The sequence below is a fragment of the Heteronotia binoei genome, chromosome 7 (genome assembly GCF_032191835.1).
Source record: "Heteronotia binoei isolate CCM8104 ecotype False Entrance Well chromosome 7, APGP_CSIRO_Hbin_v1, whole genome shotgun sequence".
NCBI classification, from domain to species: Eukaryota; Metazoa; Chordata; class Lepidosauria; order Squamata; family Gekkonidae; genus Heteronotia; species Heteronotia binoei.
In genome coordinates this window covers 1,334,904-1,360,273 of record NC_083229.1, presented here as the reverse complement: position 1 = coordinate 1,360,273, position 25,370 = coordinate 1,334,904, and the positions used below count along the sequence as shown (strand labels likewise).

The following is a 25,370-nucleotide window of genomic DNA, read 5'->3' as shown; positions in this document are numbered from 1 at the left end:
CTTCCTTGGGGGTTTTTCAACAGAGGCTAGATGGCCATCTGACAGCAATGAAGATCCTGTGAATTTAGGGGGAGGGGTTTGTGAGTTTCCTGCCTTGTGCAGGGGGTTGGACGAGCTGACGCTGGAGGTCCCTTCCATATGATTCTATGACAGGTTCCCCAGTGGAACAGGCTTCCTCCTCGGGAGGTGGTGGGCTCTCCTTCCTTGGAGGTTTTTAAGCATAGGCTAGATGGCCATCTGACAGCAATTAAGATCCTGTGAATTTAGGGGGAGGGGTTTGTGAGGTTAGAGGGGTTCCCCAGTGGAACAGGCTTCCTCCTCGGGAGGTGGTGGGCTCTCCTTCCTTGGGGGTTTTTCAAGAGAGGCTAGATCAGCATCTGACAGCAATGGAGATCCTGTGAATTTAGGGGGAGGGGTTTGTGAGTTTCCTGCCTTGTGCAGGGGGTTGGACGAGCTGACGCTGGAGGTCCCTTCCATATGATTCTATGACAGGTTCCCCAGTGGAACAGGCTTCCTCCTCGGGAGGTGGTGGGCTCTCCTTCCTTGGAGGTTTTTAAGCATAGGCTAGATGGCCATCTGACAGCAATTAAGATCCTGTGAATTTAGGGGGAGGGGTTTGTGAGGTTAGAGGGGTTCCCCAGTGGAACAGGCTTCCTCCTCGGGAGGTGGTGGGCTCTCCTTCCTTGGGGGTTTTTCAACAGAGGCTAGATGGCCATCTGACAGCAATGAAGATCCTGTGAATTTAGGGGGAGGGGTTTGTGAGTTTCCTGCCTTGTGCAGGGGGTTGCACTAGATGGCCCTGGAGGTCCCTTCCATATGATTCTGACAGGTTCCCCAGTGGAACAGGCTTCCTCCTCCGGAGGTGGTGGGCTCTGCTTCCTTGGGGGTTTTTCAACAGAGGCTAGATCAGCATCTGACAGCAATGGAGATCCTGTGAATTTAGGGGGAGGGGTTTATGAGTTTCCTGCCTCATGCAGGGGGTTGGACGAGCTGACCCTGGAGGTCCCTTCTATGAGACAGAGCCCACCCAACGAATGCAGAAGCAAAGAACCAGACCGTCGGTCCATCAGGGTCAGTGCTGCCTACCCAGAGCAGCAGTGGCTCTGCAGGTGGGGGACTTTCACATCACGCTGCCAGGACGGAGCCAGGGGCTTCCTGAATGCCAAGCAGAGGCTCCACCCCAGATGCACAGAGACATCTGACCCCCCCACACACAACCCGCCACTGGCGTCCTGGCAGCCCCCACCAGGCTCCAAGGGCCCTCTTCCCTGCACAAAGAGCTCACACCTCATTGACTTGCCGAGGGGGAGGAGCTCGAGCGCCTGCTCTCCGAACCCTCGGCAGGCCGGGCAGCCAGCATCCAGCCCTCCCCCCCCAGCCAAGAGCGGCCTTAATCCCGGGCTGCTGCATCAGCGGAGACTTCAAGAGGCATTTACGAGCAGGGCTGGAGCGTGGCAGCCGCTCTGTGCAGACAAAGCCCGCTGGAAGAGCCCCGGGGCTGGAGGGGGTGAGGCGGGGGAGGGGGACAGCGGCAGAGGAAGCCGGCCTGACTCACTCCATTCCTCAGGGCGGTACGTCAAGGGCAAGGAGACCGAGCTTGGCTGGCTGTGGCTGCGGAGCTGAGCTCCCCTTCGGGGCTGGGGGATGCCAGGAAGAGAGCAGGGCACACCGCAGCATCAGCTCCTCTTCCACCCCCGGGGCCATGACCCAACAGCCAGCCCATTTTGCACAACTCATTCTACTAGCGGAGGGGGGGGGGAGGGGGAGACAGAAGAGAGCCCCGCTCACCCTCAGCCCGACAGAAGGATGCTACAGCAGGGGTGTCAAACATGCAGTTTGGGGGGCAAAACAGGCCTCCAGAGGGCTCCTATCAGGCCCCCGAGCAACTGGCTGTCATCTGCTTCTTTCTCCCTCTCTCTTGCTTCCTTCTGCATCTCAGCTTGTTTTGCAAGGCTTGCTCATTCGCACAGGAGCTACAGAGCAAAGCCTCTATTTTCTCCATTGGCTGAGGCTCCTCCCTTGGGAAGGAAAGGGGGGAGGGACAGCTTGCTTTGCCAGGCTTGCTCAATCGCACAGGAGCTACAGAGCAAAACCTCTATTTTTTCCATTGGCTGAGGCTCCTCCCTTGCGAAGGAAGGGGGGAGGGACAGCTTGCTTTGCCAGGCTCCCTCAATCTCACAGCAGAGCTACCAAGCCAAACCTCTCTTCTTTCTATTGGCTGAGGCTTCCCACCCACCCCAGTCCCTGGGGAAGAAAGGAAAGAGCCAGAGCTTCCTTTGCCCAGTTCCCTGGATCCCACGGGAGAGATACAAAGAAAGCACCTTTAAGTCCAATGGGTGCTAACATTGTAAGCATGTTTTAAGTTTTTTAAAAAATATATTTGTGTTTGCTTGTGCTCTTTATAGCATTTATATCTCTGCTACCTAATCTTAAATAGGTACACACATAACCTAGCCCGACATGGCCCAGCCCAACAAGGTCTCAGTTATGTCAGATCCGGCCCTCGTAACAAGTGAATTCGACACCCCTGCGCTACAGCAGCAGCCCCCCTCCAGCCAACTCACCTCTGCGAAGAAGGCCATGGTGGTGACCCTCTGGCTGTCGTAGATGCTGTTCAGCATGGGCACGAGGCTCTTGACAATCGGGGAGAGCTTGGGACCAGCGTTCTTTGCCATGGCACTGCAAAACAGCACCCCCCCCACACACACACACACACAGAGTGAGCATCCTTCCCGCCCCCCCCCACACACCCCAGGATGCACAGCCAATCCTCTCTGCCCTCAGGCCGGCAGAAAACACTCCACTGTGTCCTGCTCCTCCCGTCCCAATCAGTCAATCAATCATTTTATTTATATCCCACCCTCCCCGCTGAAGCAGGCTCAGGGTGGCTTCCCAAGGGAAGACGCACCTGCCTCTCCGGCCCAAGAGGAAGACCTGGGCCCAACCCCTCCCCAGTCATCCAGAGCTGCAGGGGGCACCACAGACTCCAGGCTTCAGGGCCATGCTGTCCGGTCTCCAATCTGCCTGCCCCCTGGAGTCACCTGAGGTCAGCCTGTCCCTCCTGCAGACTGTGCTTGAGCACCAAGAAAAGCCTCCCTCCCACCCTCTCTCCGCAGAGCTCCTGGCCGGGCCCACCTACCTGGCCAGCAGGGCCACGCCTTCGTGGTGCTTCTCCATACTGCGCAGCAGCTCCCAGCCACCGGCATCTGCCACGGCTCTGGTGACCGTCCCGCTGCCCCCCTGGATCAACATGGCCTTCAGGGTTTCCACGGCAGAGCTGGAGAGGGCAGAGAGACCCCACTGGCACCGTAAGCCCCACGCCCTGGGGCTTCGTGCCTCAGTGCTCGCAGGGGGGACGCCCTCAGCCAACGCAGCCCCTTCCCTCATGCCCCAAGAGCCTCCCAAGGGGCACAGGGCAAGCGTTTTGTTTGCAAGCTGCGGGGGGCACCAGGGAAGTCTCCATTAGCCAGTCACACCAAATCCCAACGATCTGGAAGGGAGACGATTCTGGAGCCCCAAGCATCGGGAGGGTGGCTGAGGCAGAGCCACCTGCAGGAAGAAGCTCAGGGGGCAATCTGCTCCTGCCCCACAGCAGCCAGAGTCCCCTTCCTCCCTCCCACGCAGAAACCCCACCAGCCATGGGGCGGGGATGTACCCCCTACTCTGCTCCAGGGCCTGCAGAACCCAGAGCTGCGGTGGAACCAGAGGGTCAAGCGCCTGGCACAAAAACCACCCAGCTGGCACCCGGATGCAGCCCCAAGCACAAGCCTGCCAACTGGCCTCTCCGGACAGCCCTACAATGGGCCAGCTCTGCTCCAGGTCTCCCCACGAACCTTGCCAGGGGCTCCTCCCCTCCAGCACGACTCAAGAGCTCAGCAGCTCCAAAGCAAAGCTCCCCCCCCCCAACACAGGAGCTCATGGCTATGATGCCCAGGGAGAGCCCAGGCAGCAGCGGGAGGCTGACAAAGCCCCCCCGCACCACACCACCCCCATCTCCCTCTGCTCAGCCCAGTTCAGGGGCTGCGTGATTCTGCAGCAGCGCTTCCAGCCCTCTCACTCAAGTCCAGGCGCAAGAAGAAGACCACTGTACATTCATACCCCACTCTTCTCTCTGAATCAGAGTCTCAGAGCGGCTTGCAATCTCCTAGATCTTCTCCCCCCACAACAGACACCCTGTAAGGTGGATGTGGCTGAGAGAGCTCTCACAGGACAACTCCTGCGAGGGCCATGGCTGACCCAAGGCCATTCCAGCAGGTGCAAGTGGAGGAGTAGGGAATCAAACCAGCTTCTCCAAATAAGAGTCCGCACACTTAACCACTACACCAAACTGGCTCTCCCAGAAGCTACCCTTTCCAGGACAACTCCTGCGAGAGCTCTGGCTGACCCAAGGCCATTCCACCAGCTGCAAGTGGAGGAGCAGGGAATCAAACCAGCTTCTCCAGATAAGAGTCCGCACACTTCACCACTACACCAAACTGGCTCTCAAACGGTGAAGACCCAGCAACTGGGCATCTGTATCCCCCCCTCCTCGAGAGCCTCAGCCAAGCCCCAGGGGCTCCACAGGCCAAATCTGGGGGGGTCTGCACACACACCAGGCAAACCGCCTGGCTTCCCAACCCCTCTAGCCGCTCTGCTGGCGTGAAGGAGGGGCTACCTGGGACTCGTGGGAGGGCCGCGCACCCCTCCCCGGCTTCCATGAAGGGAGGAAGACCAGCTTCCTCCCGTCCCCCCCCCCCATGCCGGGATGGCTCTCAGCCCATCCGCTCCAGCCCCTGCTGCAGAGGCAGCCGTAACCCAATCCGGCAGCAGCGCGGCCAAGCACCGCAGCGCCATTTGAGGAATGCAAATTCAAACCACAACCCCGGCTGCAACAGGAAGAGCGATTTAATATTTCCTGATTTAGGGGGAGACGAGTGTGTGGAAAACAGGGGGCTAATCCCCCCACGGAGGTCAGGCCTGCCTTCATACCTAATACGTTATGGGCCGTGGAGCATTAGCCAGCCCTCATATTACAGGCCGAGCACTTGCTGTTGCGCTGATGAAAAACAAAAATCAGTTCCACATGGCAGAGAGGGAACCTGCACACACACACACACACACACACCCAAACACACATAGGAACCTAAGAGGAGCCATGTTGGATCAGGCCAATGGCCCACCCACTCCAACACTCTGTGTCACACAGTGGTCAAAAAAGAAAGGAGGTTCACAAGTAGGGCTAGAAGCCCTTCAACTTTCCACCCCCCCCCCCAAAAAAGCACCAAGAATACAGAGCATCACTGCCCCAGACATAAGAACCTAAGAGAAATCCTGTTAGATCAGGCCAGTGGCCCCTCCAGTCCAACGCTCTGTATCACACAGTGGCCAAAAAACCCAGGTGCCATCAGGAGGTCCATCAGTAGGGCCAGGAAACTAGAAGCCCTCTCATTGTGCCCCCCCAGCACCAAGAATCCAGAGCATCCCTGGACAGTTCCAATAATATGCTGTGGCTAATAGCCACTGATGGACCTCTACCGCCATACATTTGTCCAAACCCCTCTTGAAGCTGGCTATGCTTGTAGCCGCCACCCCCTCCTGCGGCAGTGAATCCCACATATTCATCACACGCACATTCCCCAGCCCAACCACTTCACTTAGCCGTACCTGCAGGGGTCAAGAGCCCGGGGGGGCGGCCCACAGATAAGGCTCTTCCTCTCTCTGGAGGGCAGGTGCTTGGGCAACTGGACGCCCACCGTGCAGCTCACCCGCAGCAGCAGTGTCACAAAGAGCTCCGCGTAAAGGCCCACCACAGCAGGCCCAGACTCCGGGACAGACAGGAGTTCATGCAGAGCACATGTGGCCTGGAGAAAGAGCAGCAGAGAGGTCGGGGGGAGAAGGCAGCAGGCCACAGAAGCACTCTGTCACATAAGAGAAGCCCTGTTGGATCAGGCCAGTGGCCCCTCCAGTCCAACACTCTGTGTCACATAAGAACATAAGAGAAGCCCTGTTGGATCAGGCCAGTGGCCCCTCCAGTCCAACACTCTGTGTCACATAAGAACATGAGAAGCCCTGTTGGATCAGGCCAGTGGCCCATCCAGTCCAACACTCTGCGTCACATAAGAACATAAGAGAAGCCCTGTTGGATCAGGCCAGTGGCCCCTCCAGTCCAACACTCTGTGTCACATAAGAACATGAGAAGCCCTGTTGGACCAGGCCAGTGGCCCCTCCAGTCCAACACTCTGCGTCACATAAGAACATAAGAGAAGCCCTGTTGGATCAGGCCAGTGGCCCCTCCAGTCCAACACTCTGCGTCACATAAGAACATAAGAGAAGCCCTGTTGGATCTGGCCAATGCCCCACCCAGTCCAACATTCTGTGTCACATTAGAGAAGCCATGTTGGATCAGGCCAATGGCCCACCCAGTCCAACACTCTGGGTCACATAAGAGAAGCCCTGTTGGATCAGGCCAATGGCCCCTCCAGTCCAACACTCTGGGTCACATAAGAACATAACAGAAGCCATGTTGGATCAGGCCAATGGCCCCTCCAGTCCAACACTCTGGGTCACATAAGAACATAAGAGAAGCCATGTTGGATCAGGCCAATGGCCCCTCCAGTCCAACACTCTGTGTCACATAAGAACATAAGAGAAGCCATGTTGGATCAGGCCAATGGCCCCTCCAGTCCAACACTTTGTGTCACATAAGAGAAGCCCTGTTGGATCAGGCCAATGGCCCCTCCAGTCCAACACTCTGTGTCACATAAGAACATAAGAGAAGCCCTGTTGGATCAGGCCAGTGGCCCCTCCAGCCCAACACTCTGGGTCACACAGTGGCCAAAAAACCCAGGTGCCATCAGGAGGTCCAGCAGTGGGGCAGGACACTAGAAGCCCTCCCACTGTTGTCCCCCCAAGTGCCAAGAGTACAGAGCATCACTGCCCCAGACAGAGAGTTGCAACAGTACGCTGCGGCTAATAGCCACTGATGGACCTCTGCTCCATATTTTTACCCAATCCCCTCTTGAAGCTGTCTTTGCTTGTAGCCGCCACCCCCTCCTGTGGCAGTGAATTCCACATGTTAATCACTCTTCGGGTGAAGAAGGACTTCCTTTTATCCACTCTAACTCGACTGCTCAGCAATTTCATTGAATGCCCACAGGTTCTCGTATAGTGAGAAAGGGAGAAAAGTACTTCTTTTTCTACCTTCTCTATCCTAAGCAGAATCTTGTCAACCTCTCTCATGTCACCCCACAGTCGACGTTTCTCCAAGCTAAAGAGCCCCAAGCTTTCAACCTTTCTTCATAGGGAAAGTTCTCCAGCCCTTGAATCATTCTAGTTGCCCTTTTCTGCACTTTTTCTAATATCTTTTTTGAGGTGTGGTGACCAAAATTGTACAAGAAGCTCTACAGGGGGCAACTTGAAGACAACTTGAGAACAACAACTACTCCAGAACGTGGCAGCTCAACTGTTGTCAGGAAGTAGCTGCAGGGAACACACAGGGCCTCTTGTGCAACTGCTTCGTGGGCTGCCAGTCTGTTTCCTGGTTCAATTCAAGGTGCTGGGGACAACCTACAATGCCCTCCACAACCCAGGAGCCACATCTCTTGCTGGCTGCCCCCCCCCCCCTGGCCCTGGGCCTCAACTGCAGCCCTCTCTTGCTGGCTGCCCCCCCCCCCACATCTCCCTTTTGTCTCTGCCGCCGAAGGAACTGGGATTCCCCAGAAGCACAACAGCCAGGGGTGGGGGGCAGGGCTGAAGAGACCCTAAGAACCCCCTGCTGGCTGGCTTCCAGCAAGAGGGATTCACTGCCATCTGCTTCAGCGGAGGAGGAAATTTTCACAGCTGCCTTCCTGCTCTGAGAGCTGCCAAGTGGCGCTTATTTTCTTGGGGGATAAAATGCACAGAGATCTCCCGGGAGGACGAACACCTGAGAGGCTCTTTATGAGCCAACGGATTAGCACTAATAGGCATTATACGGCGGCCAGGGAGGTGCTCTTCCTGGAGACCGAGCCTGACACAGGAGAGGAGAGCAGGGGCCCAGGTGGGGAGGCTGGAGGAAGCCGCACTCCCCCTCCCCCCCCCCAGACACTTACGGAGAGGGGCAGGAGGGTGGCCACGCGCTCCGCGTTGCTCCCCCGCAGGAAGGACTTGTTCTCCTTGTAGGGGACGTCCCGGTTGATCTTCTCCAGCAGCAGTTCTATGACCTGGGAAGCCAGGGTGGGGTCGGGAGCCAGCGCCCTCCACAGGGTGCCTGTGCAGCTGCAGGAGAGCCTCATCAGGACCCCTCCTGGCATGCCAGCACCCCCCCCCCCCGAGGGCAGACGCAGAGGCAAGAGCAAGAGAAGAGCCCCAGCATCAAGGGACACAACCCCCCCCCCCCCCCCCGAGCCTCCCTGGGCTCAACTGCAAAGTGCTCAGAGCCCTTCAAGGCCAGCCAACACCTGCCCACCCATCCGCCCTGGAGAAGCCGCGGGGCCTTGCTTACCTGTCCAGGGGCAGGGGGTGGCCCAGGAGGCTAGAAACAACAGCGGCCTTGTGCTGGGAGGCCAGGATGAAGACGGTCTGCTGGGCAGCTTTCCGCACGTGCTCCTCGTCCACCTCCTGCAGCTTGGCGTGCACCACCCCCAGGATCTCGGGCACCTACGGGGAGGGCAGCGCAGCAGCTTCAGACGGACTCTTCTCCACCCCCAAGCTCTGCCAGCACCCGGCAGGTGCCAAGGAGGCCCAGCAGAGTCTCCTCTAACCCTGGCAGGGGGAGCTCTCCGTGGACACTGTGCCGCACAGCATGCTGCAAGTAATCAGACAGCGCCACACGCTGGCCCGGAGAGGAAACGCCGCCTGGACCGGCCCCTCATTTGCCAGGAGAAAAGACCCCTGCTGCCTCCTTTGCGGAACCTCCTGGCTCAGGCTCTCCCCCAGCCCCCCAACACAAAGAACACACCTCTCTCCTTCCCAAGGTGCAGCAGGGCATTTCTGGCTGGGCCCTCACATGCACCCCAACCCCCACCCCAAACCATCCCCCCCCCCCTTCCTCATCACTTCCTGGCCCAGCACTGCTGAGCCCCCACAACTGAAGCTCTTTTCCAAACAGGCTGGAGCAGCAGCCCTGGAACACAGCAATCTCCCTGCTCTCTCGCTGGCCCTCCAGAGGAACTGGCTGCCCACTGTGTGAGACAGGAGGCTGGACTAGGTGGACCCTCACTGGTCTGACCCAGCAGGGCTCTTCTGAGGTTCTTCTCAGGGGAAGGCCTCAGCTTCTCTGCCCTGTTGTTGGCCCTCCAGAGGAACTGGTTGGCCACTGTGTGAGATGAGATGCTGGACTAGATGGACCCTCTCTGGTCTGACCCAGCAGGGTTCTCCTGATGTTCTTCTCAGGGGAAGACCTCGGCCTCTCTGCCCTGTTGCTGGCCCTCCAGAGGAACTGGTCGGCCTCTGTGTGAGACAGGAGGCTGGACTAGGTGGACCCTCACTGGTCTGACCCAGCAGGGCTCTTCTGAGGTTCTTCTCAGGGGAAGGCCTCAGCTTCTCTGCCCTGTTGTTGGCCCTCCAGAGGAACTGGTTGGCCACTGTGTGAGATGAGATGCTGGACTAGATGGACCCTCTCTGGTCTGACCCAGCAGGGTTCTCCTGATGTTCTTCTCAGGGGAAGGCCTCGGCCTCTCTGCCCTGTTGCTGGCCCTCCAGAGGAACTGGTCGGCCTCTGTGTGAGACAGGAGGCTGGACTAGGTGGACCCTCACTGGTCTGACCCAGCAGGGCTCTTCTGAGGTTCTTCTCAGGGGAAGGCCTCAGCTTCTCTGCCCTGTTGTTGGCCCTCCAGAGGAACTGGTTGGCCACTGTGTGAGATGAGATGCTGGACTAGATGGACCCTCTCTGGTCTGACCCAGCAGGGTTCTCCTGATGTTCTTCTCAGGGGAAGGCCTCGGCCTCTCTGCCCTGTTGTTGGCCCTCCAGAGGAACTGGCTGGCCCGTGTGAGACAGGAGGCTGGGCTAGATGGACCCTCCCTGGCCTGACCCAGCAGGGCTCTTTCTTCTAAGGCCAAAAGGCCAGCACGGGGTTGTGGTCAGAGCAGCAACCAGTCTCCAATCCCAGCCTCCACTCTGCCATAGAAGCTCAGCAGGTGACCTTGAGCCAGCCAGTCTCTCTCTCAGCCTTACCTGCCCCTCACAGAGTAGCTGGGTGAGGGAACGGAAAGAGAGGGAAATTGTATGCTGCTCTGGGCCCACCTGGGAGAAAAGCGGGCCTATCTTAATCTAAGCTCCCTCTAAGCTACACTTCTACTTTGAGAGCTCCTGGCATTAAAGTTGTGAGTTCCTGCATAAATCAGCTTGCTCTGGAGCCATTTTTCCTGAGCTAAGGCAAAAATGTGTGAGCCGGAGGTTCAAAAACTGAGCTGGCTCACACGAACTCAGCTCAGAGCAGCAGGAGAGGCTTAAGGGCTGCTGGAGGTGCCAGCAGGAGGGAGGGTGCCTGGCAGCTGTCGGGGCGAAGCCAAACAAGAGCCCACAGACCTTCTCCAGCAGGACGGCCCCCCGCTCCTTGAGGAGGGAGTTGATCATCACGGCGGCTGCGCGGGAGCAGTTGCGGTCCGGATCCGCCAGCCCCTCCAGCAAGGAGAGTAGCAGGCTCAGCAGCTGATCGGGAGGGAGGCGCTTGGCAATGACCTGGGGGGGAGGGGGGTGGCAGCTGGATGAGAAGCCCCAGAGGCCAAACCCTCCCCCCTCCCAGCAGACACTGCCCAAAGGCCCACGTGCGGTGCCCAGCTCACTCCAAGGGACAGGCGGGGAGAAGCCTTGAACGCCCCTCCCCATTTATCCAGCCAGCGCAGGGTCTCCAGCTCCTTCCAGGGACCCCAAACTGGACGGTCAGACGACAGGCCAGACCCAGACAGAGGCTTGCTAATGGGAGTGGCCCCTGCGGGGAGAGAGAGACCCCAGCCCGCCCCCCCCCCCCGGCTGCCAAAGGGGAGCCCAGACCCACCAAGCGTTTCCACACTCCAGGTGGGGCCTGGAGATCTCCTGGAATCACAACTGTTTCTCCAGACGTCACCCATCACTTATTCATTACTTCTTGCTTAGAAACATTTCCTCCACTTCTGGAGCTTTGGAAGGTGGGCTGCATGGCCTTCTGCCTTACTCTCCCAGGCTCCACCCTCCAATCTCCAGGTGCTTCCAAACCCGGAATTGCCAATGGCAGGCCAACCTCCTGGAGGCCAGGCCGGCTGGCGCTGACCTTGGCAATGCTGCAGCAGGCCTGGAAGAGGGTGTTGACGTCTGGATCCCGCAGGCCCAGCTTCAAGGCTGCCAGCTTCTCCACGGACTCATCTCGGTGGTCCCGAGAAAACCCTGCAGGGGGAAGAATCATAGAATCAGAGTTGGAAGGGACCTCCAGGGACCTCTAGTCCAACCACCTGCACAATGCAAGAAACTAACAAACCCCTCCCCCTAAATTCACAGGATCCTCATTGCTGTCAGATGGCCATCTAGCCTCTGTTGAAGAACCTCCAAAGAAGAATCATAGAATCCTAGAGTTAGAAGGGACCTCCAGGGTCATCTAGTCCAACCACCTGCACAATGCAAGAAACTCACAAACACCTCCCCCTAAATTCACAGGATCTTCGTTGCTGTCAGGTGGCCATCTAGCCTCTCTTTATAAACCTCCAAGGAAGGAGAGCCCACCACCTCTCAAGGAGGAAGCCTGTTAGAATCATAGAAGAGTTGGAAGGGACCTTCAGGGTCATCTAGTCCAACCCCCTGCACAAGGCAGGAAACTCACAAACACCTCCCCCTAAATTCACAGGATCCACATTGCTGTCAGATGGCCATCTAGCCTCTGTTGAAAAACCCCCAAGGAAGGAGAGCCCACCACCTCCTGAGGAGGAAGTCTGTTCCACTGGGGAACCTGTCATAGAATCATATGGAAGGGACCTCCAGGGTCATCTAGTCCAACCCCTGCACATGGCAGGAAACTCACAAACCCCTCCCCCTAAACTCACAGGATCCTCATTGCTGTCAGATGGCCATCTAGCCTCTGTTTAGAAACCTCCAAAGGAGAGCCCACCACCTTCCGAGGAGAAAGCCTGTTCCACTGAGGAACTGCTCTAAGTGTCAGGAATCCTAGAGTTGGAAGGGACTTCCAGGGTCATCTGGTCCAGCCCCCTGCACAAAGCAGAAAACTCACGAACCCCTCCCCCTAAATTCACAGGATCCTCATTGCTGTCAGATGGCCATCTAGCCTCTGTTTCAAAACCCCCAAGGAAGGAGAGCCCACCTCCCAAGGAGGAAGCCTGTTCCACTGAGGAATTGCTCTAAGTGTCAGGAATCCTAGAGTTGGAAGGGACCTCCAGGGTCATCTAGTCCAACCCCCTGCACAAAGCAGGAAACTCACAAACCCCTCCCCCTAAATTCACAGGAGCTTCATTGCTGTCAGAGGGCCATCCAGCCTCTGCTTAAAAACCTCCCAGGAAGGAGAGCCCACGCCCAGCCCCCAAGCAGTCCAGAGAGCAGCCACTTGACCTCGGTATTCCTTGCGGGCACAAGCTCTCTGCCCCATGCTCCAGCACTCCCCACACAGGCCCCCTCTCCTCTCCCCACCCTCCAGCATGCCTGGGCCTCAACTTGTCCAAGGATGGGGAGAGTCCGCCCTCTGCTGGCCACAGGCAAAGGCAACACCTGATGCTCTGGTGGGGTCTTATTTCCAGCCCCTCACAGCACACCCCAGGACCGCTGGGCACCTGGAGAGCAAGGCCTCAGCCACGCACTCTGAGGGAAAGAGCACAGAGAGCCATACCCACGCTTCCCAGCGCAGCAGGCTCCCAGATCCTCCAGGGCAGCCCCACCCACCCACGTACTGTCAGCCTACTGGGGGGGGGGGTGGCAGGGGGACCTGTGAAAGCGGAAAGGGGGGCAGCTGGCAACATCAGCCTCCGCCTTCCTTGGTACCTTCGTAGCACAGCTGGATGTAGAGGAGGGCATGCACGCAATCGATGGCACGCCTGCGGACGCTGGCCAGTGAGTCCGTGCACCGGGGGGAGAACAGCGCCATCAGCAGGCCCAGGTTGTAGAAAGGGACCACCGTCTGAAGAAAAAGAAGACCGTAAATTTATTCCCCTCCTTTCACTCTGATTCTCAGAGCAGCCAACATTCTTTACCTTCCCTCCCCCCCATAACAGACACCCTGTGAAGTGGGTGGGGCTGAGAGAGCTCTCCCAGAAGCTGCCCTTTCAAGGAAAGAGTCTCAGAGCGGCTCACAATCTCCTTTCCTTCATCCCCCACAACAGGCACCCCATGAGGTGGGTGGGGCTGAGAGGGCTCTCACAGCAGCTGCCCTTTCAAGGACAACCTCTGCCAGAGCTCTGGCTGACCCAAGGCCATGCCAGCAGGTGCAAGTGGAGGAGTGGGGAATCAAACCCGGTTCTCCCAGATAAGAGTCCGCACACTTAACTACTACACCAAATTGACTCTCCCCCCACAACAGACACCCTGTGAGGTGGGTGGGGCTGAAAGGGCTCTCACAGCAGCTGCCCTTTCAAGGACAACCTCTGCCAGAGCCCTGGCTGACCCCAGGCAAACAGGTGTGAAAAACCTCAGCTTGAGACCCTGGAGAGCCGCTGCCAGTCTGAGTAGACAAGACTGACTTTGATGGACCAAGGGGGTCTTATTCAGTATAAGGCAGCTTCATATGTTCATATGTTCTTAACAACTACCCCCCTTTCTATATGTAATGGTTGAGGAAATTCTGCTTTCACTGTATCTGCAGAAGTGTCCATGCACACAACAGCTTCTCCCCAGAATAAAACTCGCTTGGCCTTCCAGGTGCCTGGCTGGACTCAAGTTTTGTTCTGCTACTTCAGACCAACACGGCCGCCCACCAGAATTCTTGCTACACACTTTAAACTTTGTCAAATCTGAGTTCATTTCATTTGCTCGCTGCTTTGTGACCATAAAGCTGCTTATTGGAAAATGGAAACCCTTTTGCTGCATCCTGGCCACAGAATCATAGAACCACAGAGCTGGAAGGGACCTCCAGGGTCCTCTAGTCCAACCCCCTGCACAATGCAGAGAACTCTCAAACACGCTCCCCGCAGACTCCCTTCCCAGGAGACCTTCTGCTGCAGCCAGTACAGGAGTGTGCGCTGACTCATCCCCCGTGGGGCCAGAATAGCAGAACATGAGCAGGGCCAAGATGGCTTCAGCAGGGAAGCCCACGCTCGGCAGAGCAGTGTCCCAAAGGCCAGTCGGAAAGCCTCCACCCCTTTCTCTTTGCCTGCTAGGCCAGGTGTGGTGCCAGCGCTTGCTGCACGGGACCCGCAGACCCCACCCTGGACAAGCCTGCAGCCCCCACTCAAGGGAGCGAGCGGAGCCTCAGCACCTGCCCCACACTCACGCTGACGTTCAGCTTCTCCCGATAGAACTCCAAGACCACAGCCGCTACCTCCACGGCTCGCTCCCGCTCGTGCTCCTTGGTGGACTTGATCCAGGGGCCCAGATGCTGGGGGAAGAATTAACGTGAGGCCCACTCAAGAGCCCACAGGAGGCAGTCAGAGGGTGCCACAGCCTCCCCTTCCTGGGGGGTGCAGAGCACAGCTTGGCCTAGAAGAGGGGGGACCAAGGGTAGCTCTCCAGATGTTTTTTGCCTACAACTCCCATCAGCCCCAGCCATTGGCCATGCTGGCTGGGGCTGATGGGAGTTGTAGGCAAAAAGCATCTGGAGAGCTACCCTTGGCCCCCCCCCCCGGCCTAGAAGATTCAGGGCTTCCTCCCAGCCCCTCCCCCAACCCAGAGAGGAAAGCAGAGGGCACACTGCTGACCAGGGGTCTCCGACCACCAAGGGCGGGGCATGCAGCATCTCACCCAGTCAGCTGGGGGTCTGACCACAGAACCCATAAATGCATCAACAGCTATCCCATGGGCCGGGCCAGTCCCCCCACCCGAGTCACCTCAAGGGCACCCACCTCAAACATGGTCTGCAGCCCATGGGGGGTCATGTTCCTTTGCAGGATGCCCTTCAGCAGGTCTTTGAAGGTGTCGAGGGCCTCTCTCCAGAGAGTCTGGCGCAAGGAAGGAAGGAAGGAGAGAAGAGGTTGGACAAAACTGGATCCCTAACTGGCTCTTTCTCCTCCTGCCCAGCAGGGAGCGCCACTCCCAGGCGGCCACTTCCTCCACCGCAAGGGAAGCAGCCACTGGCAAAGCAAAGGCTACTTCAAGACTTCTAGGAAATTTCTCCCCGACCCCTTTGAGATGTGGCAAAGAGGGCTCCAGCACTGGACAAGCCACGCCCCCTTCCTCCCCCCAGGGCGGGGCTTGGGCTCAGCAGGGGAGCATCTGGGCACATCTTCAGCCACAGGGAGCAGGGGGCAGGGATGCGAAAGATCTCTCTGCTCTGCCTGCTGAGACCCTGGAAAGGCGCTGCCAGTTGGAACAGACAAGACTGACCTGGAGGGGGCAGGGCCTGATTCAGCTGAAGGCAGTTTCAGGGGTGTTCATGCAGCCTCCCTTGCAGGGACTCTTTAGGGGGGGGCACCAACAGGATGGGTGAGCTGGAGGCAGTTATCCAAGAGCTAACGCAAATTAAAGCCCCCTGGACAGCCAGAGATGGCCAGCAAGCCAAAGGAGGAACCACCCTGAACTTCTGCAAGGACCACCCGACCGTCCCCCCCTCCCCGCCCCCCCAGGGACCTCCTGGAGCCTGCTCACTGGCTCAGGAGTCTCTCGTGCATTCCTAGAGGGGGGAGGGGAAACTTGTGTAGTCAACACACAGGCTTGTAAATGGATGATTTGGCAAAGCGGGGGGAGTTATCTGTGGAGAAACCCACAAGACATTCCCAGGCTGCACTGCAACAAGGGGACTAGAAACTTGAGAGCGCAAAACCCAAGCAGCAAGTCTGTGCAGCCTCACAGCCCGTCACAGGAAGCAAAGTGGGGGAGATAGGTGTGGGCGTAGCTCTGGGGATGGGGGGCCTTGAGGTTGCCAGCTGAAGGGGGCCCTTCATGCCAGCCGGCGGCGGCGGCAGCTCCGCTCCCTACCTCCTTCTGCCTGGCCTCCGTCCCCGTCCCGTCCTTCTCCCTCAGGGCTTCTGCCTCCTCCGGGAGGGCAAGCACGCTGCTCAGGCAGGTGTCCAGCAGCTCGGCTGTCTCCGCGTCACTCAGGGGGGGCTCCAGGAAGCTGCACGGAATGTCAAGGAGGAGGCCCAAGGGAGGATTGCACTCGGCGGGAGCTGCCGGACAGGCAGAAGGAAGGAAGCCTCGTGTTTTTACCCACCCACCCCCTGCTAGGTCCTGGAGGGCCACACACCGCTCTTTTGTCTCATCCCAGCCACGCGGCAGAGTAACCATGAGGGCTCAGCAAGGATTTTAAGCCTGGCTCTCTCCAGGACTGAACAGGGATATTGGTTTTTTATCTCATTACAGATGCTAAACCCACTCTCAGAACTTCAAGAACAGAATGGAGAGGGGAACTGCTGAATTACAAACTATTATGAAACTTGGAACAAACACCTCCCCAGGACTGAACAGAGATATTGCTTTGTTTTTTTTATCTCATTGCATATGCTAAACCACTTTCACCAAGTAGGGCGATATATCCACAGTATTTCAATCCTCTTGTAGGATAGTGTATCAGAATAATGCTTTTGTATTGACATACTCAAACAAGGGATATTGGCTGTTTATCTCATTACATATACTAAACCCATTTTCCGCTATATTTTAATGTATTTTTTTCTAACGACAAACTAGAATGATGTATATATTTATGTTACATGTTAAAAGGTAAATTAGTTGGACAGGAAAAACTTCTGGGAAAGAAATGCCCTAATTTTGACCCAGGCTAATTAGCAATAGAATAATTAACAGGCATTCTCACATTCTGACATGTGACTGTTTTATGGTTTCCCACGCTAAGGCAACCCAGATGAAAGGCTTTCCGAATTTGTTAATTTTACTATTCTGCTATTGGATTTTTTATTATTATTATTATAGTTCAAGGATTTATTAAAACTTGCAAACAAAAAGACAACCACAAAGGGAAAAAAAACACAGAAATTGTAAAAAACAATTGAACAGCACAATCCAACACAGCCCACCACCTATCTCCCCCCACCACCAAGAGCTTGTGGGGTATTCCCAAAGCACAAATTCAAATTCCTCAATTCAATTCCCATACTATTTATCCATAGATACAGCGGATTCCAGGTCTTTTCACAACATTTTACTACTCTGCTATTGGATTTTAACTTCGTACCACTTTGCATTCCAAACCCCAGCAGCTATGAGGTTCTGCTTACTGTACCTCATTCCTCGTCTGAAGAAGTGGGCATGAACACGAAAGCTGACGTTCCAAATAAAACTAAGTTGGTCTTAAAGGTGCAACCGACTCCTATTTTGTTCTACTACTTCAGACCAACACAGCCGCCTACTTGGATCCCTCTAAGCTGAGTTAGTGTGAGCTAGCTCACAGGTTTTTAGCCTCCAGCTCACACATTTTTGTCTCAGCTCAGGAAAAATGGCCCCAGAGCAAAATTTCTGCAGTAGCCCACAACTTTAATGCAAGTAGCTCACTGTGTAATTTTTGCTCACAAGATTCTACACCTTAGAGGGAGCACTGATCCTCACCCCTCCACTCTACGAAGCCCTGAAGTCTTTCACAGACGACTCAGCCTGCAAAACTCCCTGCCACAGGTGGAATGGCTCTAGAAGCAGACTGGCCCCCTCCCAACATTACAGCGGTTGCTAAAAGCAGCCAAACTGAGCCGCTCACAGAGGGGATCAGGACCTCCACAAACCCACAGGGAGGGAAACATTTGTAATTTAGCCCAGAGAGGAGTTGGGGTGGGGGGAGTGGAGTGGATTCCCTGGCTCGGTTGTGGGGAGGCCTCTCGCAATTGCCCTTGAGACCAGGGCAGGGCAGAAGGAAAGGATACACCAGGTACACGCAGGTAGCCATGGCTCTCTGGCGGACGGGCGTCCTCAAGGAGTCGGTGGGTTCTGCCTTGACAAACTCCTGCAGCAAAAGACAGGAAACCACACTGTACAACAAAAATAATACCATGTAGCAATTGAACAAATGTATTATAATACACTCAAAATACGCTAACCAATGTATTCACCAACAACTCATTGTCTCTTGCTTTAAATATCCCAATTTGTCAAGTATGGTAATGTCCAATCCAAGAATCCTTCTATAACAACAAATCCAAGGACCTTCTAAAGTTCACAAAATACTGAAGTCCACGCTACAATGTCACCCAAATTGGATTGCAGCAAACCGCGTCTAGCATCTAACGGAGATGAAAAGTGACAACATGTGTTCCAGGTAGAAGCAGCAAGCTTAATTCCAGTCTTCTTCAGGTCGCTTGTAACTGATTGTTGTATGCATAGATGAAGATGAAGAGGAGGATAATAATAATAATACAGAATCATAGAGTTGGAAGGGACCTCCAGGGACATCTAGTCCAGCCCCTGCACCATGCAGTAAACTCACAAACCCCTCCCCCTAAATTCACAGGATCTTCATCACTGTCAGATGGCCATCTAGCCTCTGTTGAGAAACCTCCAAAGAAGGAGAGCCCACCACCTCCCGAGGAGGAAGCCTGTGGAAACTTAGAATCCTAGAATCCTCAAGTGTTAAGGGACCTCCATGGTCATCTAGTCCAACCCCTGCACAATGCAGGAAACTCACAAACCCCTCCCCCTAAATTCACAGGATCTTCATTGCTGTCAGATGGCCATCTAGCCTCTGTTTAAAAACTTCCGAGGAAGGAGAGCCCACCACCTCCCGAGGAGGAAGCCTGTTAGAATCATAGAAGAGTCGGAAGGGACCTCCAGGATCATCTAGTCCAGCCCCCTGCACAATGCAGGAAACTCACAAACCCCTCCCCCTAAATTCACAGGATCCTCATTGCTGTCAGATGGCCATCTAGCCTCTGTTTAGAAACCTCCAAGGAAGCAAAATCATAGAATCCTAGAGCGGGAAGGGACCTCCAGGATCATCTAGTCCAGCCCCCTGCACAATGCAGGAAACTCACAAACCCCTCCCCCTAAATTCACAGGATCCTCATTGCTGTCAGATGGCCATCTAGCATCCATTTAAAAACCTCCAAGGAAGGAAAGGTTAAAAACCTCCAATATACTTATTCAATTATTACACAGAGTTATTTTTGTTGACAAAGTCCTGGGCAAGAGAAGGAGACCCGCCTAAGAGTCCCTCCTGGCTGCCAAGAAGTGCCCCTCCGGCTTGGCAGACTGGGCTGGCGCAAAGCTCACAGAGGGAGAGGAGGAGATCCTGCCCTTGCGCCAAACTCATGCCAAGCATCCATGGGGCAAGGCCTGCAGCCAACCTGCCAGGCAAAGGAGAGGTCTGGAGGCCTCCTCACTTGACCCTGGCTGAAGAGGGAGCAGCCCCCTCCACAAGCTGCTGCTAAGTCAGCAGGGAGAGGGGCAGTGTGCTCCAGACACTTTTTCCTGGCCTGGAAGAGGCACTCTAGGAATCTGACTGGACACAGGCTGACAGCGCCACTCGCATCCCTCATTCTCAGAGCACGTGACCGGCAGACACCGCTGGGATCCAGCCCGAGCGGAAGCCCCTCCTCCCCTGGGTACGCCCAGCGTGGCGCGCAGCCTGGCTCAGGCAAGGAGGCCAAACCAGTGGCTCACCATCATCTGCGCAACCAGCTCGGCCTTGTGGGAGAAGGTGAAGTCCCCGGACTGCGTGGTGTTGCAGATGGCCTGGGAGACCATGCAGATGCTCTGGATGAGGCACAGCTTGAGCGACAGGTCCTGGGGAGAGAAATCCCGGTGAAGCCCATTCCTGCCAACACCCCTGGTGATGCCAGGGATGAAGCCTCCCCCCTCACTCTAGACTTGGCCATGGGAGAGCTGGATCCTGGCCCCAAGAGGGGCCCAACCCCGTCACCTTCCCCCAGTGACACAGCCCCCTTCCTCAGCCCCAAAGCAGGGCTGTAAGCCCTTCCTCAGGCCAGAACTCAGAGGGCCACGAGAGAAGAGCTCCCCCAGCTGGGCTTTCCCACCAGCGTGTAAGCAATGCTGCCTCCCCCCCCCACCCCCAGCAGTTAGTGCCGCCAACAGACCAGAAGAGAGAGGAGTTAGTAGAATCAGAAGGCCCCCTCCGCTCCCACTGCACTGCTGCCCCCTCCCTCGGATCGCGAGGCCCCAGCCCCCTGCAGCCACTCCTCTGTGGAGGATATGCCAGGCAGCGAACAGAACAGCTTTCCACCCAGCAGGTGCCACAATCTGGCCAGGCCAGCAGCAATCCCTCCCTCCCACACCACCTCTGCCCCGGCTTCCTCCTGGGCCTCTCAGTGTCCGCGGGGCTTCCTCCACTCCCTCCTCTCTGGGCAACCAGACTCGAGTCCAGCAGCCCCTCAGAGACCAACCGGGGTGGGGGGGGCGGTGAGCTTCCGAGAGCCTGAGCTCCCTTTGGCAGACCCCCGACCAAGCCTCCCCACCAAGAGAGCCTGAACGCTCCAAAGTTCTGCTTGGCCTCAAAGGGCTCCTGGGTTCCAATTCCACACGACTGCCCTCCAAGCCACCCAGGCAGAGGCTGTGCCCCACCCACACAGAGAGGCCCAGGGCATGCCAAGTCCATCTTGCACCACGGCAACAGGGCCACCCCCGCCCCTCTGTGGGGGAGCACCACAGGTGAGTCACAGGCCAGCTCTGGGTGACCCCCTCGCCCCTTCCTCATCCAGCAGCGGTTTCCTCGGGGGGATGCATCACAGTAAGACCCTTTGAGACCCCTGCCTCGCCCCACCCTGAAGCACGGCCCTGCCTTTGGCTCTCTTGGAGCCCCGGGTCCTCCACGTCAACCCCCTGCAAGGCCCCCTTTCCTTCCGGCATCTTTTGTTGTATCTGCATGTGTGTGCACAGGCACGTGAGCGTGTGTGTGTGTGCACATGGAAGGCATTGGCGACTTCTGGTGACTGACCCCTACTGGGGGTCTGGAGGGTACCAGGAAGGGAGGCCTCTGCCCTCTCGACTGCTGGTATTCCAAGGCCTTGCCAGAGTTGACCCCGCTGAGCTTCCAAGGTCTGGGAGGATTATTGGGCTGGCCTGGGCTAGAACCCAGGCCCAGGTGGCCCCATCTCAATAGGAGCTTCTGTGAGTCACAGCCCCCTTCCTGGAATCCTGCAGATGGGACTCAAACTGGGAATTCTACTTAAAGGGAAGACCACAAAGGAGGGTAGGTGGAGTCAGAAGCTGGGCAGGGGTCTTTCAAGGATAAATCCTTCCAGTTTCTCTCCCCTCCCATGCCCTTTGAATAGAACTGGGCAGCAGGGGTCTATTCTGGCAGGCCCCGTTCCCTGCCCTGGGGAGTTCGTGCCTGCTTTCTCCAAGAGGCTGCCCCCTCCCGCCAAGAGTGAGAAGAGAACAGCAGGCCAAGAGGAGAGCAGAGGGCAAAGGGAGGGCCTTACGCTGTACCTTCGTTTCTACCTTTATGCCCAGAACCTGAACAAAATGAAAGGAGACAGGCGTTAACAATCCCGGAAGCTGCCTCAAGACCCCCCTCTCTGCCACACAGCGCCAACCCACGGCTCCGAGTCCTGAATGAATGCAAGACTCCGCCTTCCTTTGCTGGGGGGAGGGGGGAGGACTGTGGCCAGCCTCACCTTGGTGTTGAAGTAGAAGAAGATGTTGCGGAGGATGTCGGCGTCTATCCGGGCCAGCACCAGTTCGCTGGGGGCATACCTGGCCACGTAGCCATAGCACAGGATGAGGGTGCTCTTCACCTTCTCCACCTCGTGGTCACTGCGGTCCTGGGCAAGACAGGTGCGGGGGAAGAAGCAGGCTCACTCCCTCCCCCCGGCCCACCCCAGGGAGGCCCAGAGGTCCTGGCTTGAAGCCCGGGAAGGAAAGAGAGCCCCCAGCTCCAGGGCCGCCCTACCTTGAAGATACTGAAGAGCCCCGCAGATTTCCGGAAGACGTCCGACTTTACGAACACCTCCAGCTTGGCCAGGGTTTCATCCAGGTGGGTGACTGCACACAGCCCCAAGCAACAGGCCAGGCCCTGCAAGAGAAGGGAGAACAACCACCGGGGGTCACAGCTCATCTTACAGGAGATACAAACAAACACTGTGATATGCTGGCTAACACTTGGAGTAAAACTTTTCTGATTTTGTACACGTTACGAAGCACAACTTTACTATATAACGAAGAAAAGTCCATCCAATGAGAGCTGCAAGGAAGGAAGGCAAACAGATGGGGGAGGGAACATATGAAGCTGCCTCATACTGAATCAGACCCTCCGTCCATCAAAGTCAGTCTTGTCTACTCAGACTGGCAGCGGCTCTCCAGGGTCTCCAGCGGAGGTTTTTCACACCTATTTTGAGTTGGACCCTTTTGAGTTGGAGATGCCGGGGATTGAACCCGGGACCTTCTGCTTACTGAGCAGATGCTCTATCACTGAGCCACCATCCCTCCCTGAAGTCAGTCTTGTCTACTCAGACTGGCAGCGGCTCTCCAGGGTCTCCAGCGGAGGTTTTTCACACCTATTTTGAGTTGGACCCTTTTGAGTTGGAGATGCCGGGGATTGAACCCGGGACCTTCTGCTTACCAAGCAGATGCTCTGCCACTGAGCCACCACCCCTCCCTAAAGTCAGTCTTGTCTATTCAGACTGGCAGCGGCTCTCCAGGGTCTCAAGCTGAGGATTTTCTCACCTATTTGCCTGGATCCTTTTCAGTTGGAGATGCTGTGGATTGAACCTGGGACCTTCTGCTTACCAAGCAGATGCTCTGCCACTGAGCCACCATTCCTCCCTTGATTGGCCGCAGCTCGCCAAGGTCTCAAGCTGAGGTTTTTCACACCTATTTGCCTGGACTCTTTTCAGCTGGAGGTGCCGGGGTTGAACCTGGGTCCTTCTGCTTCCCAAGCAGATGCTCAACCACTGAGCCACCGTCCCTCCCCAGGGAGAGGTGGAAAAAAGCAACTTTAACTTTAAATGCCTTCTCCAAGCTGGCCAACGGGGCAGTGGGGGCCTTGAGAGTCATACAACATATGTGAAAGAGCCACAGTTTGGCCAGCCTTGCAGGCCCGGTATCAACACTGAATTGTAACAAGAGACTGATAACTCTGAAGCAAACAGGAAGACTTCTGAAGATGAGCTCTGATGAAATGAGTCTGTATCCAGGTGCTCACGGGGGGCACTTTTCTTTCTATTACTGTAAGGCGGCACTTCTTTTTGATAAGTACAAAAGATGTATGTGGCTCTTTTAAAAGTTGTCCTAAAACTGTTCGCCAGCATATCGCAGGTTTTGTCTGTTTGTATTTCCTACGAGAACAAGGGCAGGGTGACGCAGTCAGCACACCCTGCAGGACATCCACAGCCCGGGGGGCACACTGGCCACTTGCTCCAAGCTCCCACAGAGCACAGGGGTTCTCTGGGAGGAGGCGCAGACTGGAGCCCCCAATAGCTAGATGGCCGCTCAGCTATACTGGCCAGTGGCCCCTCCACCACCACCTCTGCGGCTGAGCAGCTCCCAGAACTCCATAACGTTCCAGGCAGGGTGCCGAGAGTGTTGGAGACCCGTCACCTGAATCCACCCCCCTGCAACATCCCACCCCGTCCCTGGTGACGCCTCACCTCCCGCTCGGCCTCCTCCTGGTATCTGGCCGTTTCCAGCAGCTCCTGAAGCAGCTTCTGCACCAGGTCCTTGTTTGCCCAGGCAGCCAGGGCAGTCCCGATACATTTGTACAGGAAGTTCTGCGTGCACAAACAGCAGCAGCTCCAGAATCTCCCGAGACCAGACCACAGCGCCCGCCTCCTTCCCTTCAACGGATTGGATTACTCCTCTGCCAATAAGCTGCATTTATGGAACTGATCGCATTGAACATATTGATTACAAGCCAGCCAGGCAGCAGCTGAAGGCAGTGGGCCCGGGGCCAGAAGGCTTCACCGGTCAGGACCTGCACTCAGCAGCTGGGGCGGGGCCTCAGAGCTGCCTGGATTTGGGATCTCAGAGTTGGAAGGGACCTGCAGGGTCATCTAGAAGATTATTAGAAGAGATTGGGTTTATATCCTGCCCTATACTCTGAATCTCAGAGCAGCTCACAATCTCCTTTATCTTCCTCCCCCACAACAGACACCCTGTGAGGTGGGTGGGGCTGAGAGAGCTCTGACAGAAGCTTCCCTTTCAAGGACAACTCCTGTGAGAGCTATGGCTGACCCAAGGCCATTCCAGCAGCTGCAAGTGGAGGAGTGGGGAATCCAACCCGGTTCTCCCAGATAAGAGAGCTCTGGCTGACCCAAAGCCATGCCAGCAGGTGCGAGTGGAGGAGTGGGGAATCAAACCCGGTTCTCCCAGATAAGAGAGCTCTGGCTAACCCAAGGCCATTCCAGCAGGTGCAAGTGGAGGAGTGGGGAATCCAACCCGGTTCTCCCAGATAAGAGTCCACACTCGTAACCACTACACCAAAGTGGCTCTCGATGCGCAATGTAGGAAACTCACAACTACCTCCCCCCCACCCGACACCCCCGGTGTCCCCTGCTCCGTGCCCAGAGGAAAGGAGACCCCTTTCTTTCTTGTGAGCTGCTGCTGCTTGAAGAACTTGCCAGTGTAGAACTGGGAGAGCCACACTGCAGGGCACAGACCTTGCCTGCTGCACCATTCACAGGGCTGGGGGGGCAGGGCCCCTGGGAGCCCCTCCTCTGCCTCCCTCAGTGCCCCCAGCCCCACAGCCACCATACGACAGCTGCTGCAACAAAGACACTCCCACCCCAAGAAATCAAGCCTCCCTTTGAGCTCCAAGGTTAAGCACCCAGTGCCCAGCAGCCTCTACCTGCAGGCTCACAGGGGAGGGAAGCCACAAGGCATCTGCAAAAAGCTAAGCGCAACTGTCTGCTCAGGCATTCCCCGTTCAGTGCCTGGAAGTTCAACGGGTGAAGCCCTTCTCTGGTCGCAAGTAGCCACAGCAAGGGGTGGCTGATCCGACCCCCACCCTACCCCTGCTGTGCAGTACAACTCAGCCCACCCCAACCCCGCCTCCTGGCTGGCCAGCACCCCCCACCCCCGCCAGCCACTGAGCCAAGCAAGAGACCTTCTCCATGGTCGAGCCGTTGTAGCTGCTCAGCTGCCGGCACATTTCCAAGGTCAGCTGAGACGTCCACGAGGAGTCCAAAACGGCCGTCAGGGACTCTTGGAGGAGCTGCGGGCAGAAACAGAGGGCCAGAAAGCCCTAGGTGAAGAAAAGCACCGTCCAGCCTACAGGAACGCCCGCGCGGTTAATGACACAAGTTAAGGAGGCCTTTGAAGAAAAAAAGGTTTCTTAGAAAAAGCGAAAGGTGGCCCCAATTGAGGTGAGCAGAAACCGAATTTGAAAAGTGGACTGCTAAGAGCACAAGACAAACAACAAGCATTTCTTTCAATATATCCAGACCAGGAA

General features: G+C 56.5%; 1 protein-coding gene across 1 annotated transcript in view; it reads right to left on the bottom strand.

Annotated features, from left to right (window-relative positions):
• Positions 1–25,370, bottom strand: part of MROH1 (maestro heat like repeat family member 1) — a 69,592-nt gene that overhangs the window by 12,233 nt on the left and 31,989 nt on the right. The window contains exons 18-35 of the mRNA XM_060243037.1: positions 25,026–25,133; positions 23,572–23,691; positions 21,876–21,998; positions 21,601–21,747; positions 21,413–21,439; positions 19,628–19,750; positions 17,896–17,975; positions 16,001–16,139; positions 14,929–15,024; positions 14,361–14,465; positions 12,917–13,052; positions 11,208–11,320; positions 10,487–10,639; positions 8,462–8,616; positions 8,070–8,235; positions 5,644–5,840; positions 3,140–3,277; positions 2,565–2,679 (exon numbers count right to left, since the gene is read on the bottom strand). Of these exons, the coding sequence (XP_060099020.1) occupies positions 2,565–2,679; positions 3,140–3,277; positions 5,644–5,840; positions 8,070–8,235; positions 8,462–8,616; positions 10,487–10,639; positions 11,208–11,320; positions 12,917–13,052; positions 14,361–14,465; positions 14,929–15,024; positions 16,001–16,139; positions 17,896–17,975; positions 19,628–19,750; positions 21,413–21,439; positions 21,601–21,747; positions 21,876–21,998; positions 23,572–23,691; positions 25,026–25,133 (2,241 nt within the window). The remainder of the gene's footprint in view (positions 1–2,564; positions 2,680–3,139; positions 3,278–5,643; positions 5,841–8,069; positions 8,236–8,461; positions 8,617–10,486; positions 10,640–11,207; positions 11,321–12,916; positions 13,053–14,360; positions 14,466–14,928; positions 15,025–16,000; positions 16,140–17,895; positions 17,976–19,627; positions 19,751–21,412; positions 21,440–21,600; positions 21,748–21,875; positions 21,999–23,571; positions 23,692–25,025; positions 25,134–25,370) is intronic.